This window comes from Rhizomucor pusillus (assembly GCF_041956525.1).
Source record: "Rhizomucor pusillus strain CBS 183.67 unplaced genomic scaffold VTP01scaffold_7, whole genome shotgun sequence".
NCBI lineage: Eukaryota > Fungi > Mucoromycota > Mucoromycetes > Mucorales > Lichtheimiaceae > Rhizomucor > Rhizomucor pusillus.
The window spans coordinates 429,244-442,363 of record NW_027192149.1 but is presented as its reverse complement, the minus strand read 5'-3'; the positions used below and the strand labels follow the sequence as shown (position 1 = coordinate 442,363).

The 13,120-nt window shown below is 44.3% G+C and overlaps 5 protein-coding genes across 5 annotated transcripts; 2 read left to right on the top strand and 3 right to left on the bottom strand.

Moving 5' to 3' along the window:
• Positions 1 to 610: 610 nt before the first annotated feature.
• On the bottom strand, positions 611 to 3,207 carry VTP01DRAFT_9645 (uncharacterized protein; the record flags this gene model as incomplete). Its single annotated transcript, XM_069388893.1, has 6 exons — positions 611 to 739; positions 800 to 1,096; positions 1,164 to 1,901; positions 1,967 to 2,767; positions 2,825 to 2,969; positions 3,029 to 3,207. The coding sequence occupies 6 exons, from the start codon at positions 3,205 to 3,207 to the stop codon at positions 611 to 613; spliced, it is 2,289 nt and encodes a 762-aa protein (XP_069240064.1).
• Positions 3,208 to 3,367: 160 nt separating this feature from the next.
• Positions 3,368 to 8,737, top strand: VTP01DRAFT_9644 (uncharacterized protein; the record flags this gene model as incomplete). Its single annotated transcript, XM_069388892.1, has 15 exons — positions 3,368 to 3,497; positions 3,559 to 3,704; positions 3,767 to 4,027; positions 4,093 to 4,159; positions 4,210 to 4,343; positions 4,412 to 4,516; positions 4,576 to 4,871; positions 4,936 to 5,651; positions 5,705 to 6,549; positions 6,619 to 7,158; positions 7,216 to 7,905; positions 7,973 to 8,188; positions 8,253 to 8,351; positions 8,412 to 8,510; positions 8,579 to 8,737. The coding sequence occupies 15 exons, from the start codon at positions 3,368 to 3,370 to the stop codon at positions 8,735 to 8,737; spliced, it is 4,503 nt and encodes a 1,500-aa protein (XP_069240063.1).
• A 130-nt stretch (positions 8,738 to 8,867) lies between these two features.
• On the bottom strand, positions 8,868 to 10,445 carry VTP01DRAFT_9643 (uncharacterized protein; the record flags this gene model as incomplete). The annotated part of the gene is made up of 10 exons (XM_069388891.1): positions 8,868 to 8,879; positions 8,941 to 9,078; positions 9,132 to 9,158; positions 9,223 to 9,523; positions 9,582 to 9,627; positions 9,692 to 9,854; positions 9,924 to 10,021; positions 10,074 to 10,095; positions 10,222 to 10,319; positions 10,382 to 10,445. The coding sequence occupies 10 exons, from the start codon at positions 10,443 to 10,445 to the stop codon at positions 8,868 to 8,870; spliced, it is 969 nt and encodes a 322-aa protein (XP_069240062.1).
• Positions 10,446 to 10,802: 357 nt separating this feature from the next.
• VTP01DRAFT_9642 (uncharacterized protein) lies at positions 10,803 to 11,850 on the bottom strand (the record flags this gene model as incomplete). The annotated part of the gene is made up of 10 exons (XM_069388890.1): positions 10,803 to 10,851; positions 10,920 to 11,004; positions 11,063 to 11,099; positions 11,164 to 11,260; positions 11,317 to 11,362; positions 11,426 to 11,441; positions 11,518 to 11,535; positions 11,591 to 11,620; positions 11,678 to 11,702; positions 11,765 to 11,850. The coding sequence occupies 10 exons, from the start codon at positions 11,848 to 11,850 to the stop codon at positions 10,803 to 10,805; spliced, it is 489 nt and encodes a 162-aa protein (XP_069240061.1).
• Positions 11,851 to 11,941: 91 nt separating this feature from the next.
• VTP01DRAFT_9641 (uncharacterized protein) lies at positions 11,942 to 12,799 on the top strand (the record flags this gene model as incomplete). Its single annotated transcript, XM_069388889.1, has 3 exons — positions 11,942 to 12,388; positions 12,459 to 12,574; positions 12,640 to 12,799. The coding sequence occupies 3 exons, from the start codon at positions 11,942 to 11,944 to the stop codon at positions 12,797 to 12,799; spliced, it is 723 nt and encodes a 240-aa protein (XP_069240060.1).
• Between the last annotated feature and the right edge of the window lie 321 nt (positions 12,800 to 13,120).

Genomic DNA, 13,120 nt, shown 5'->3' with positions numbered 1-13,120 from the left:
AAAGCAAAAATACCTGTCGCATATCTAAAATAGATGTTGCCTACTTACGAAATCCAATGTCGCATACGCTGGGAATTCTTATATTAAGTGCAGTTGTATTCTCCCGCTACTTTCTTTTTTCACTATATACAATTTCAATCGTGAGTGCTCAATTTTTATACGAAGATGGACAAGGAAATATTGTCGCTGAGAACGGTAGACCTGAGCCCATGGAATCTATCGTTGACCAGGAACAATTTTGCTCTTGAGACAATTGCTTTTCATCATACTCAGTATTTGCAAAAGAAGCCTGCGAGAAATCACGAGCTAACGCGATGCAACTAGATAAAAGCAAAGTTAAACGCCATACGTTTCTGGCAAAAGAGACTTTATCGACCAGAATTAGCGATGCTTGTTCCTTAGGCACGACACTCACACAGTGTATGTGGTACCACTTAGTACCGCATGGCCAAACAGAGCAATGGACCGGTTGGTGGACCAGCTACGTGAGACACAAATTGGGGGATTTAATCTTTTCACAGCGAATTATCCACCTTGGTCCGCAATTCTAGTAGAAGCAATGCATGCGACGAGGATGCTATGCTCATGGAAAACTACACACAAATTGTATTCATGATGCAAATATGTAAATAATGCAAAAGAACAAGAATATATACACTAAATTGATTCGAGCTGCCAAGAAACGCACGCTCAATCTGTGAGGCAAGAAGGGCGTTCCTTCCGGGATCCATCTGCGGTACTGTTAACGTTCCAATTAGCGCTAAATTCTTTCTCTGTGCGAACGTTCGAGAAAACTTACGTGACGATTCATCCAGCGGTCAAAAGGCACAATCCATCGGACCATCAGTTTGGACTCGTATGACCACACTACTTCTTCCGAACGAGGCCCTACAGCTGGTATATTTTGATGGCTACATATCATTCTGCCCTGCTGCACGAGTATCCGTTCCTCTGGCGTCAAGAAGCCGCCGTTTTTCAATCCAGCCTCCGGGATGCCAGCACCCTTTTTGTTACCACCAGTTTTGGACTTTGATTTTTGCAGAGCAGAGAAAATAGAGCCTGCCGTTGAAGGCTTTGGTTTTGGAGTTATTGTAATCTGGAAAGTGAAAATAGAATAATTTAGTGTCATAATCACCTGTTTGGCAGTAGCAGACGTCACTCACAGAAAATGTAGCTTTCAACAGGTCTGCTGCCTTTTGAATTTCCTTGATGTGTTCTGCTCTCGGTTTGCCGCCTAATCCGTAGATACTGGGACCCCTTGATCTGATCGCATCAGGTTTTGATTGCGATGCTTGCTGCAATGCTTCGAATGTCTTGATCAAAGGCTCCGCCCTCGGAGCCAGTTTCTCCGTATACAGATGTGGTGTTTTCCAAGATCCTCCTCCAAGTTGGAGCAATTGATCGAGTATTTGATTTAGCTTCTTACTGATGATTTCTTCGTTGCGATGGAAATATTTGTTTGAAACGGATTCGATTGCTTGTCGGCTGCTTCTTTCATTCTTCACCATTGCAATGCCGCCTGCTGCCCTGGCTTGTAGGCTCGATAGGCACTCCTCAACCTCTGCCAGAAATGATGTGATTCCGTCCGTGTTCAGAACATTGAAAAGTTCGAAAAGGATTTGTAGTTGGGCATTGGATGCTGTCGGTGATATATTTTTCGATGTTGTATGTAAAGCGGTCGTGGGTCGTGCTGGAAGTGTCGGAAATGTTTGGTTTTCAGCGAACGTAAACGTTGCCGTTCGCTGCAGAATTATCTCAACGAGTGGTATGTAGTAGAGAGCGTTATCGAGCACAAAGTAAGCCCAGCCGTCAACAGTGAGCAATTGGGTATCTTTACTGTATGCATTTGTGTCGTTGACCTGTCGCCACGGTGCTGCCCACAATGTCCACAATTTCACCACCTGGAACACGACGTCGAGGTTGAATATTATGGAGGACGTTGTCGTGCTGCTCATTACTGCCATACCTGCAAAAAATCATCCTGCTTGCTCCAGTTCAATGCAAGTCGTGATATCAACATATACAGTTCCTCCTTCATTGTATCGTACAGTGATTTATATTGAGCAGTAGCTGGGTCGTCATTTCTGGATGCTCCATACGTACATCGTCGAAGATCACCGCTCACAATATATTTTACAAACACCGTGACAAAATGCAAATGCTCCGTACTAAGCTTCTGTCCGTACGGTATCCATGCTGTACGTATCCATAATTCCATGCATGCGTCAAAATAGAAGCTTCCAATCGTGGGTGTAAACGTCGATGAGGTCTTTACCGACGGAATGAGACGAGACATGTACTCTTTGATTATTCGGCTGTACACGTTGGATGAGAGATTTGGTGTCACAGATGGTTGTCGCTGGATAGTAGCAGGTTGCTGTTGGTGCGTAGTAACTTGTTGCCTCTGCGTTGCAGTCTGGGATGGAAAAGATGGGGATGTGGTCCTATGGGATGTGGTGTACGGGTTTAAATGCGTTTGAGTGGAAGATGGTAACGATGTTGCTGTTGTGGTGTTGAATGCTGTCGTCGACGTCTGTGGTTTCCAGGTTACTACACTGGTTAAGTAATAGAGATAGAATTGGATAGGATTGAATTTGATCTTATAAGTTCCCGCAGAAGGTCGTGGAAATATTATTGATTGCTTCGTTGAAGATATTCGTATATCACTGGAGTTTGCGGTCGAGCTTCCATCGACAAATACAGAGCCAGAGTATAATCGCGGTAGATATTTGGTAGCACCAGCATCCAGTGCTGTTCGCACATCCTCCTTAGTGTAAATTAGTCACCTAGATTAGGCTTCCCATTGTTTCACAGAATTACATACAGGAAATCGTTCTGTGACCATTTCGTAAGTATAAGTTGGATAACTGCTCAATCTCACGAGCGCTTGAAAGAACGCGCCGTCAACGTGTGCCATCCTGCGTATTGTCGCTTCTTGCTCCGGACTCATGTCTGTTTGTACCCATCCTCTATTGATATGTCAATTAATTCATTGCTTTGTATATTATTCTTTGCGGAATATACTTGCTTTGCATTTGGCGCTCCAAATACGGTTGTTAGGATTTCAGGAAGTGCTGAGTGGAGCGTCCGGCCATATTCAAATATGTACGAACCGGTTGCGTCGATGAATCGTTCACACAATCTAGTTATATATTCACATCCTTCAAAGACATTTGCCCCTCGGATTGCTGAGGCGAAATCAGCCATATTCGCGCGCCAGGCACTGTCTCGAAGAAGGAAAGCGCAGGAACAGATGCTTGCCTCAAACGAAGTTCCGCCCGTCCAGTCGGTATATTAAGCCACCACTTACTCACGAAACCTGTAGATCTTGAGCGAGTTCGAGTGGCCAAGGGCAAGTGCATAAGCCATGGCGAAGAAAACGAAGAACAGCACGTCGTCCACATCGACCAATGCTCAAGCAGCCGCTGAGCAATACACGGAACCGGATGGCATTGCAGCTGTCGTAAAACTACGAGACGTCGGTGCCCTGACACTAGGTAGACAGTGTTCTTACTAGATCGCAAAACGATGAGACGATTGCTTACGCGACCACTGTAGCTCTGACGAATCTGAAGGAGCAGCTCGCCGAAGCAACAGCGATCCGCGTTGATCCAGCCGCTACATATACGCGACCACTCGTTGAATACGTCCAAAGTTGCCACGACTGCTCAGACCTCTTGGATCTTTGGACTTTTCAATCCATGGTAGGATTACATATATGTCACATCATATATAGAGAGAATCTTACAAAACATAACGTATGTAGAACAATATTGAGGCATTGGAATGTCTAGTGCCTGAGGTTATTGCATATTTCATGCGCCTTTGTACGACACCCATTATCCGCCCATTCGGCTTGCAACTTGCTAAAAAGGTCCTGGAGTCATTCTCAAAGCACATTTATCGCGGGATTGCATCTGCTCGTATTCCTCAATGCATATCGACCTTCAAAGTGCTCTCAGCTATATGTTCGCTCGGCCAATTGATGACACGAGAATTAGTACAGAATTTCAACTTCCAGGCAGAGGTGCGTTCATCACCTATCTAATATCCAGAAATGAGCTGACGATCGACATCCGTCCGGTTATATAGGGATTTATGAGAGCATCGCGATATCGGCAGGCCAAAAAGACGAAAAATCCCAAGAAATATTTATATGGTAGGATTGCTCTGATTTCTGCTTGTAAGCTAGGTTGCTAACGGCTATAGATCTGAGAACGTACTATGTGCGCTTTGTGCTCGCTATCTTTGTTCACGGTGACGTCGAAACCAAAAAGCATGCACTCGGTGTTAAGAATCTGGTAACTGCTCTCTTCAATGGCCTCGATCAAGATGCATACAAGGTAAGAGGGGGGAGAAAATATAATATTGTTTGCATATTCGACTAAGTGGTGGTTGCAACTACTTGTAGCTTATGAATGAAATCTTCTCGGTTATGAGCGATCATTTTCTGCTGGACACCAATATACCCAAATCAGTCAAGTTACATGTAATCTCTCCCCATATTTTGGATCAGGCAAGCAGACGTAAAGTGAAAAGCGTGCGGAAGCTTATGTATTAATGGATTTTTTTTAGGTAGCTCGAGTGTATGCGAGGGATGAGCCGGAACCGATTGGAGACGATGAAACTGCTATTCCTGCCGAGCTTGCGCATGATTTCCTCTTGAAAATCTGTACGGTACCCGGTGCAGGTCTATGCACTCGCAGTATGGGATGGTATACACCTGTCAACGTTGAAGATGGGACAGCGACTGACAAGGAGCAAAACCGTCTATTATCAAAATTTATCACGATGCTCAAACCATCTGATAATCTACGCCAACAGCAATTAGTATGCAAAATACTGGCTGCTAATCCTGAAATGATCGCTGGGTACGTTTAGTTGCAGATATTATTATACGACTCCAGCTAAGCTGTATATTTCTTTTGACTTTAGATACTGGCAAAATGCGCCGATTTCACTTGAACCCAGAATCAGCAGTAAATGGCTTGCGAATGTTACATTGCTCCAAAAGGTTATACGACTACCTGTGCCTTCGCTCTACTACGGCAATACGAAACTGTATCCATTGAAACCGCCATCTGTTAGCACTATGCTCGAAAACGTCCTTCCAAACGTGTTTAGTCGAGCAGTATCCAACAAAGGTTTGCTGAGCGGCAGTGCACTCGTACAATATGTCACAATGCTCGTCCTGTCGACATCGTTTATAAAATACAGCGAAGTTTTGCCAGCTTTAGAGAAAGCCGTAAACACGTTATCGCAGGCGGAAAGTAAGCGGGCCGATACCAACAACAACAATGTTTCGCACGTGGATCAATGGAAGCGAGCCATAAGTTCTCTGCGCGAAGGTTTCCGTCGACGAATTCCCGACTTGAATACCCTCATAACTGTCTATCAAAAAGCATCGTCACTCAATGAACAAGAAATCGAGACCGAGGATGACCTTTCGGTGCAGAAACAGATGCTACAAGATTGTGCTCTCAGATTGATCGCATATTACCAACGCTATCTCCCGGAAGCAGTGATGGAAGCTATGGTTGATCCTAGCATTTTCATACCAAAAGATATTTTGTCTGCGAGACCTGAATCTCTTGTACATCTTTTGGAATTGTTGCTGCATACTCCAGATTTTAAATGGACTGCCAAGACAAGTAAGTTGATATATTCTGATAACTCACATAGGAGGATACTAAGTGATCTACAGCAAAATCTTCATTTTCCCCATTAACCACACTCTTGACGTTATATCTGCAAACGCCACATCCACATCTTGGCAAATTGACCGGAAAGCTTATTCGTCGAACGTTATCAGACTCGTTCATGTTCAAGCATGACCCGAACGAAGTGGTTTCATGGTTGGAAGCAATGCCAAAGAACGACAACTCCAAGGGTGAGCTCAGCAATGAGCAGGTGACGGTACTCCAGTTCATGGATGAATGCATGGATAGATTCAACCGTGCCCAGTACCGTTACACAGATCAGCTAGCTGATTTAGCAAGCCAGCTATCCGACATTGAAGTGATGTCCACGAGCAATGCAGAAACTGTATCAACTGGGGAAAGCATTCTACCATTCAGTCCACTACTTTTGACCACGTTGCAGCATCTAAAGTCATTCAAGGGTGACAAGCAATACATAAAACTATTTCTATCAAGACTCGCCGCATCGCTTCTTTTCAGACGAAAGATGCCACCTCTTCTGCAAGCTTTTGCAAAAGCACAGCAGCAAATGGACATTATTTGGGGAAACAAATGCGACGAATCTTCTTTGAAAGATACACTGGATACTGTACTGGCCAGCTTACAAGAATACAGTCTTGGCTGCATAAAATCAAGCTACTTCGAAGATAGCAATGAAGAGGACGGCAGCAGTGGAATGGATTTGGATGCTCCCTCTGCCAAGACTTTGGACATGAAACTAAAGGATGTTGCAAAGTATTGCATCTCGACGTCTGACTTATCAGCATGTGAAGAACTCAAGTCATCACTTGATGTAATGTCTCAAGTAGTCCAACAAATGCTTGTTTCTGCTGAAGCTGACAGCTCAAAGGTTAGTTGCATATACTTCGGACTATAATTGTATGCATGACATAAAATTCTGACGATTATGTATATGAAGCCTGCCACACTTGCAAAGGCTTTTGCAGAATTGTTTATACAGACTGTTAACGTCGACGAGCTCGCCAACGAAACCCCCAAATTGGGCGCTGATACGTTCCATCGTTACTGCTTTGAAACTTATATCGAGAACTTCGACCTGCAACTGGTGCAAGAAACCTGCGATCGACTGTCCATCGATGTAGCGACCAATGTACTCGACGGTCTAAACACTGTTACGGTGCTCGCCAAGTCGACCGTACTCTTGATTCAATTTGCATACAAAAGTTCCGGCGAGAAAAGAAATTTTGCTATCGCCGTTGTTAACAACTTGCTCGAAAAGTTGGCGGAAGCAGTTGATGCATCCAAAATGCTTACCATGGATATCCATGATTGTTTCTATCGACAGTTCACTGAATTCCTTGAGAATGCAAACTTGGAATGGGCTGCTTTGAACACCGAAACAGTTCGCGACTTTGTCTTGAACACGTTGCTGGATAACTTCAGCAACGCGGCTGCTATCAACTTTACAGGATATCTGATCAGCCATGTTTACAAGGAGGTTAGCATCCATGTCATTAATTGCAAACGCTTCAAAGGTCCTAACACATCCGCGTAGTACGATAAACTTGAACCTCTTGAAACATATATGCGTCGGGTACTGGAACATGATGACTATGAGAAACTAACGAAGCCTACGATGCAAACCGAAGAAAACGACGCAGAGCCCGATAACAAGGAACAACGAGAAGAGATTATCAACCTGGTTTATATCCTCCACTCGATCCAGCCTGCTATCTTTGGAAAGAACCTGGGTCTTTTGAACTTTTTGCTTACCAGTTATGGCGCAACAACGTCTCGACCTGATCGCATGATATTGGAGATTTTGAAAAGCTGTGAGAAGTCCTCCCAAAAATCGATTCTACCAAAGCTCTTGCTCTGGGGCCCTGGCTCGGATAAAGCACGTCAAGCTCATGCACAGTCTGGTATGCTTCTAGACCCAGAGACTGTGTCAATGGAGACCTTTGGTCTCATTAATGCGGATCTTATGGAGTATACCTTTACCCATTTTCCCAAGGACTTTTCCTTTACTGCCGATACGTTCGTGGAACCGGATGCGCCGTTGATATATGACCCATCCTTCTTCGTTCCACTATTTGCAAATTTGCTTGCAAACAAAAAGGTCGATCTAAAGGGATTCATTGCCTCAAACGGACTCGGTCTTGTGCTCGCATTGCTGTCTGCTATTGACGAGCAAGTGCGAATGATTGGTTATCAGATCATGGACCAGTTCTATGCGCTACTAAAGGTTCGTCGCTGTTTGTCTTATAGATAATTGCATGTTTATACTAAAGCACTTGCATTTCGACTTGCAGGAGTGGAAATTTAGCTTGCAAGAGCAGTATCTATTCATGCTTGACAGTTTCCGAGATGCTATTGAGGATCGCTCCGAGAACGATGTGCCTCCGCGAATCCCGCCAGCGATTGCTATCAGCGTAGCACATGGATTCTCTATCCTTGCAAAACCTACTCATTATATGTATTTACATTACGAAAGATGGTTGACACAGAGAGAGACCATGAGCTTACAGGTAACAGTTTATCCATGAATATCATCCCCAACTCGCGTGCTAACGACAATGCATTCCATTTCAGCATATTCCCATTGCACCTGCAGTCTTGAATTCATCAGTCGACCGTAGAGAAAGATTGTGGGCGCTTCGACTTTTGTCATCATCTATTCGTACTTTCGAGGCAAGTTAGGTCTGATGGTTTTTGCAGGCGAGTATCCTGACGCTTTTTGTTTGGATTCAGGATTACAAGATGCTTTCTCGAAGCAGACTGTGGGATACAATTATCATGCTGTACAACTCTGCCGTCATTGACAAGGCGAGCAAACAAGAAATCATCAACGTAAGGAGTCTTCGCTTGTATATTCAGACAAAATCTAGTTCTGACTTGACGGTTTGCAACTCTTCTAGATAATATCTCACGCATTATCTGATACAAACATTGCTGTTTCTCTGGTTCAACATCACGGATTTATCGCCTGGATCCATCAAATACTAGCGTTATCCAATGATGAAGACGAGATTCGCACGTGGACCCAGCTGCAGCAAAAATTGCTTTCTGTACCATAGCACAACTTGTAACTCTTTTTACTATTTGTTTAATACATGCTCATCGCAGCGATCATCAATGTTGGGAAAAGATTTTTGGTTTATTGACATCCCGGGTATAGATATATATGTATATATGCTTGCAATTGTGTTATCGGCTCAACTATGCAAAAGGGGATCAGTGTCTTGATGAATGTTTGGGCTTATCAGCGGGAGCAACGTACGTCCTTGAAAATATTGTAGTTTACTTTTGCCATTGGCTTCTTTATAGAGGGATTTGAGTCTGCTTGGTCCATGCTTGTCGTCGATGTCGACCTGACTAAAGTGCGCTGTTCTTGCGATGGCGGCGGCTGCGTAACCAGCTAAAATAGCCTGAGTTCCAGGTGTTATGCAGCAAATTCAAATCCAATCTCACCTTACGACGTTTTGAAACGGGGGCATACTTGATTATTTGCTCGTTAGCTCATCGATGCTCAACTAGACTTGTGCGTTTTAATGCAACTCACAATGTTAGATTGCGGCGGAGGTCGTCGTGGAGCGTAAATACTGGGCAGAGGTTTATCATTTGAATAACGGCTAGAAGGAGCGGGAACTACTGCTGGTGGTAAATTCCGTTTGGGAGGAGGAAAAGACATATTTCTTTGTGGTGGTGTTGATTGCGGCAAGGACTTGGTAGGTGGTTTTGTGCTGGAAGGCACAGTCGTCTGTCGTCGTTCTAGACGTTGCGCAGTTCTTTGCTTTGCCGAGACGACAGGACTAGGCACGGGTGGTACTCTTGCTGTCGGTACACGTTGATACATGGCACGCCTGTTTATTGTCTCTGTTAGTTTTACTCCCAGCTAGCCAGAAATGTTCAGATACTTGCGTTCGGTCGGCAGCCTTTTTTGTTTCCTGAAATAGTTTACTTCGTCCTAACACCAGTAAAGTATAAGTCGCTTAGTACGATATATCCAAATTGGTGACGCTGCTCCGTACCAGAGGTTTCGCTCGACGATGCACCTCTGCGTCTCGGCAGCGGAACTTTGCCAGTTAATATCTTTATAGATCTGGCCGCTTTTTGGCTTTCAATCTTGTTGTACTGTTCCTTGATCTTTGCTGCAACGAGCTTTTGTTTCTTTTCATTTTCTCCAAACCGTTTCTATATATATAATATAATTATTTAGTTGAGTATTTAGGGTCATTGAGTAAATTTATGGGTAGTTATTACCAAATATAAACCTCTCCAGCATTTCGGATCCCTGTGCTCGCCTCTTTCATATGCTTCTCGAAGATCGAGGAATGTGAGGCAGTGCTGCAGCCACAGCTCTGTTGGAAAGCTGTCAGTTGATGGACATAAATCGGTCGGGAAAAGCCTTACCATCAGAACCGGGCATCAAATGCTACACAAAAATAGATGGTAGGGGGAGGAACAATATGCATATGTGAGAGAGTGGTCGGACTGAAAACTTGGCTTTGGATATGTGCAAAAAGATAGGAGGAGAAAAAAAAAAGGATGGACTGCTTACTGGATTTGCTCGCTCTATACGATACAATTGCTTCGGTGTCGCTTTACTCAGTGGTTCCTTGAGCAGTGAATATGGAACTTCTCCAACATCAGTGATAGCTGCAATTGGCCGTGTAAATCAATCGGCTTGTTTTCAACAGTCCTGTGTGAATTGCTCGTACCGTCCAAGTTCCTCGAAAGGACTTGCTGCGCAATCGTGACAAGAGACGGAACTTCCTTGGGCATACGTCTTGATATATCGGTCAGTCGGATACAAAGACTTTGAAGCACTGCTGCTGCTGCTGCTGGGTGGGACAACGCTCAGCGGGAGCCAGCGGAGTTGTTGGCAGGGGCCTGGGATTGATTGCCTTTCTCTGACAAACAGCGTGACCCATTAAGCATGAATGTAAAGAGGCTGTGAACCCGGCGTTAGGTAGGTAAGGGAAGCCTTCGATCCAGATGCCGGGATATGATGGTCTCCATCGAATGCCAAAGTATATATGATATCCTAGTGCATACGTAACAAATGGTGGTGCTCGCATTCAACATAGAAGAGGGACATGTACTGTAATATAGGAACATTTTGCTAGATAGCTGAATATTTTATTGTTTTTCTATGTATGCTCTGTTGATCTTTACAGTATCCTTCGGTCTAATGCGAATTTTTTGATATCAGAACACTGCTGTTTTCAGTCGGTTCTTTTCATGCTTGTCATTTACCTATCGTTGCTGTCCGTCGGTACGAGACCCATCCGCTTCACAACGTTCATTCCATCGCTCACACGGCCAAATATGGTGTGTTTACCTAGCAATTCAGTGTTATCATAACATCGATCCTAATAATTACAAGTAGCAATGCTCACCATCCAACCACGGAGTAGGTGCCAACGTGATAAAAAACTTTAGAGCAATTAATGATCAAGACATTTCCTCTCTGATCTTTCTGGGCATTTCGTATATTTACCTGAGAGCCATTGGTGTTTGGTCCGGCGTTAGCCATGCTCAGGATGCCTGCCCCGGTGTGCTTAAGCTCTGGATGAATTTCATCCTCGAACCGATCGCTAGCAGCGCCAAGTGTAAGCGTCCTAATTCTTTTTGCATATATCCTCAAACATACCCGTAGATAGATGTGCCTCCTCTTCCAGTGCCAGTCGGATCGCCACCTAGTAGCAAGAAGCATGAATTTAACCAAACCTTACCCAACGGCCCCGTCCGCGCGCGCCTACCTTGAATCATGAAATCCTGTAGATAGCAGATGACAGGGAAACAGCATGAATACAACCTGGAAATTCTAGAAGCAAAGATATGTCCACTTTACCGCAATTATTCTATGGAACTAGGGTGGATAGTTAGAAACTGGATATGCTACGAGTCGATAATTGGCTACATACACTGACACCGTCGTAGTATCCTCGTTGAGCCTACAAACGTGCTGTCAATTAACGTTATTGTAACATTGCATGTATTCGCTGGCGTACAAGTTCTGCAAAGTTTTTGCACGTCCTGTTGCGCGTCCATAAGTTAAAATCGATTCGCGATCGCCCACATCGACTGCGCCTACATACTTTGGAGCGTGTCTGTTGTACAGTTCACAAGTGATGGCGCCCATGGAAGTCTCGAGCACAACGTAGGTAGGTTGATCGGCTGCCATTCTTTTATGTATCAAAGGAGGGAGTACAGTAATTTGAAGAGCAGCAGGAGCATACTTGAATTTCTTGTTCTTTCGGCCCGCTCGAACACACATGGCATCACCTTCTCGTTCACCTCCTCGACGACGATCTCGCTCACCTCGACGGGATCGCGATCGCGATCGCGGCAGTAGTCGGTATCGCTCACGTTCACGTTCACGTTCACCTCGCCGACGAGGACCAGACTCTTCACGACCGCGGCGAGGGCGGGAACGCTATGAATGGGGCCGGAGCGAAGATCGCAGACGGCTGCAGGAAGAAGAAGAAGAGAGAAAACGACGGCAAGCAGAGCAGGAGAAACAGCAGCCCAACTTTGGATTATCTGGCAAACTTGCAGCCGAGACCAACACTGTGAACGGTGTTGAACTGAAATACAACGAGCCGCCCGAGGCAGCCAGACCAACAGAAAAATGGCGATTGTACGTATTCAAAGGATCAGAGCAGGTGGATTTGTTGCATCTCCATCGACAAAGTGCATACCTTATCGGGCGTGAACGTTCGGTGCGTATACATATATATGGGTATGAACGCACACTATAATCGAGATATTAACAATCCAAGGTTTAAAAAGGTTGTTGATATGCCGATCGATCATCCTTCATGCTCAAAACAACACGCCGTGCTGCAATATAGATCTGTCCAAGAACCAGATCCTTCCGGCGCCAGCAGACCACGCCAAGTTGTAAAGTGAGTTTTACACGAATAGGTTTTTTTGCGAAATATACAGGATAACTCAATCACAGGTTATCTAGGCCCTATATCATCGATTTAGAATCAACTAACGGCACATTCCTCAACGGCGAGCGGATATCAAGCAGCAGATACGTGGAATTACGGGCCAAGGACGTACTCAAATTTGGACATAGCACGCGAGAATACGTTCTTTTGCACAGTGGAGCCGTCGAGGAATAAACATTGCGGTTAATGAAAGAGACTGAAAAAGAAATATAATGTTTTTAATGCAGCAATGACGCATACAAAGAAAAGAGAAAACATATGTACAGATCTTATCAATGGGTAAAATAACGAATGAGTTAAAGTGATAAAAAAATAATGAGAAGATGAATGTAGTGTGCATAATGTAATCGAGGCGGATAAGGGGAAGAGAAAGATATTGCATAATGATGGTGGTAACGTTTGAGATGTGGGGTATCCATAGGAGTACTCTTTGGTACTGCATATATATATATATATATATATATATATATATATATATATATATATATTGTTGTT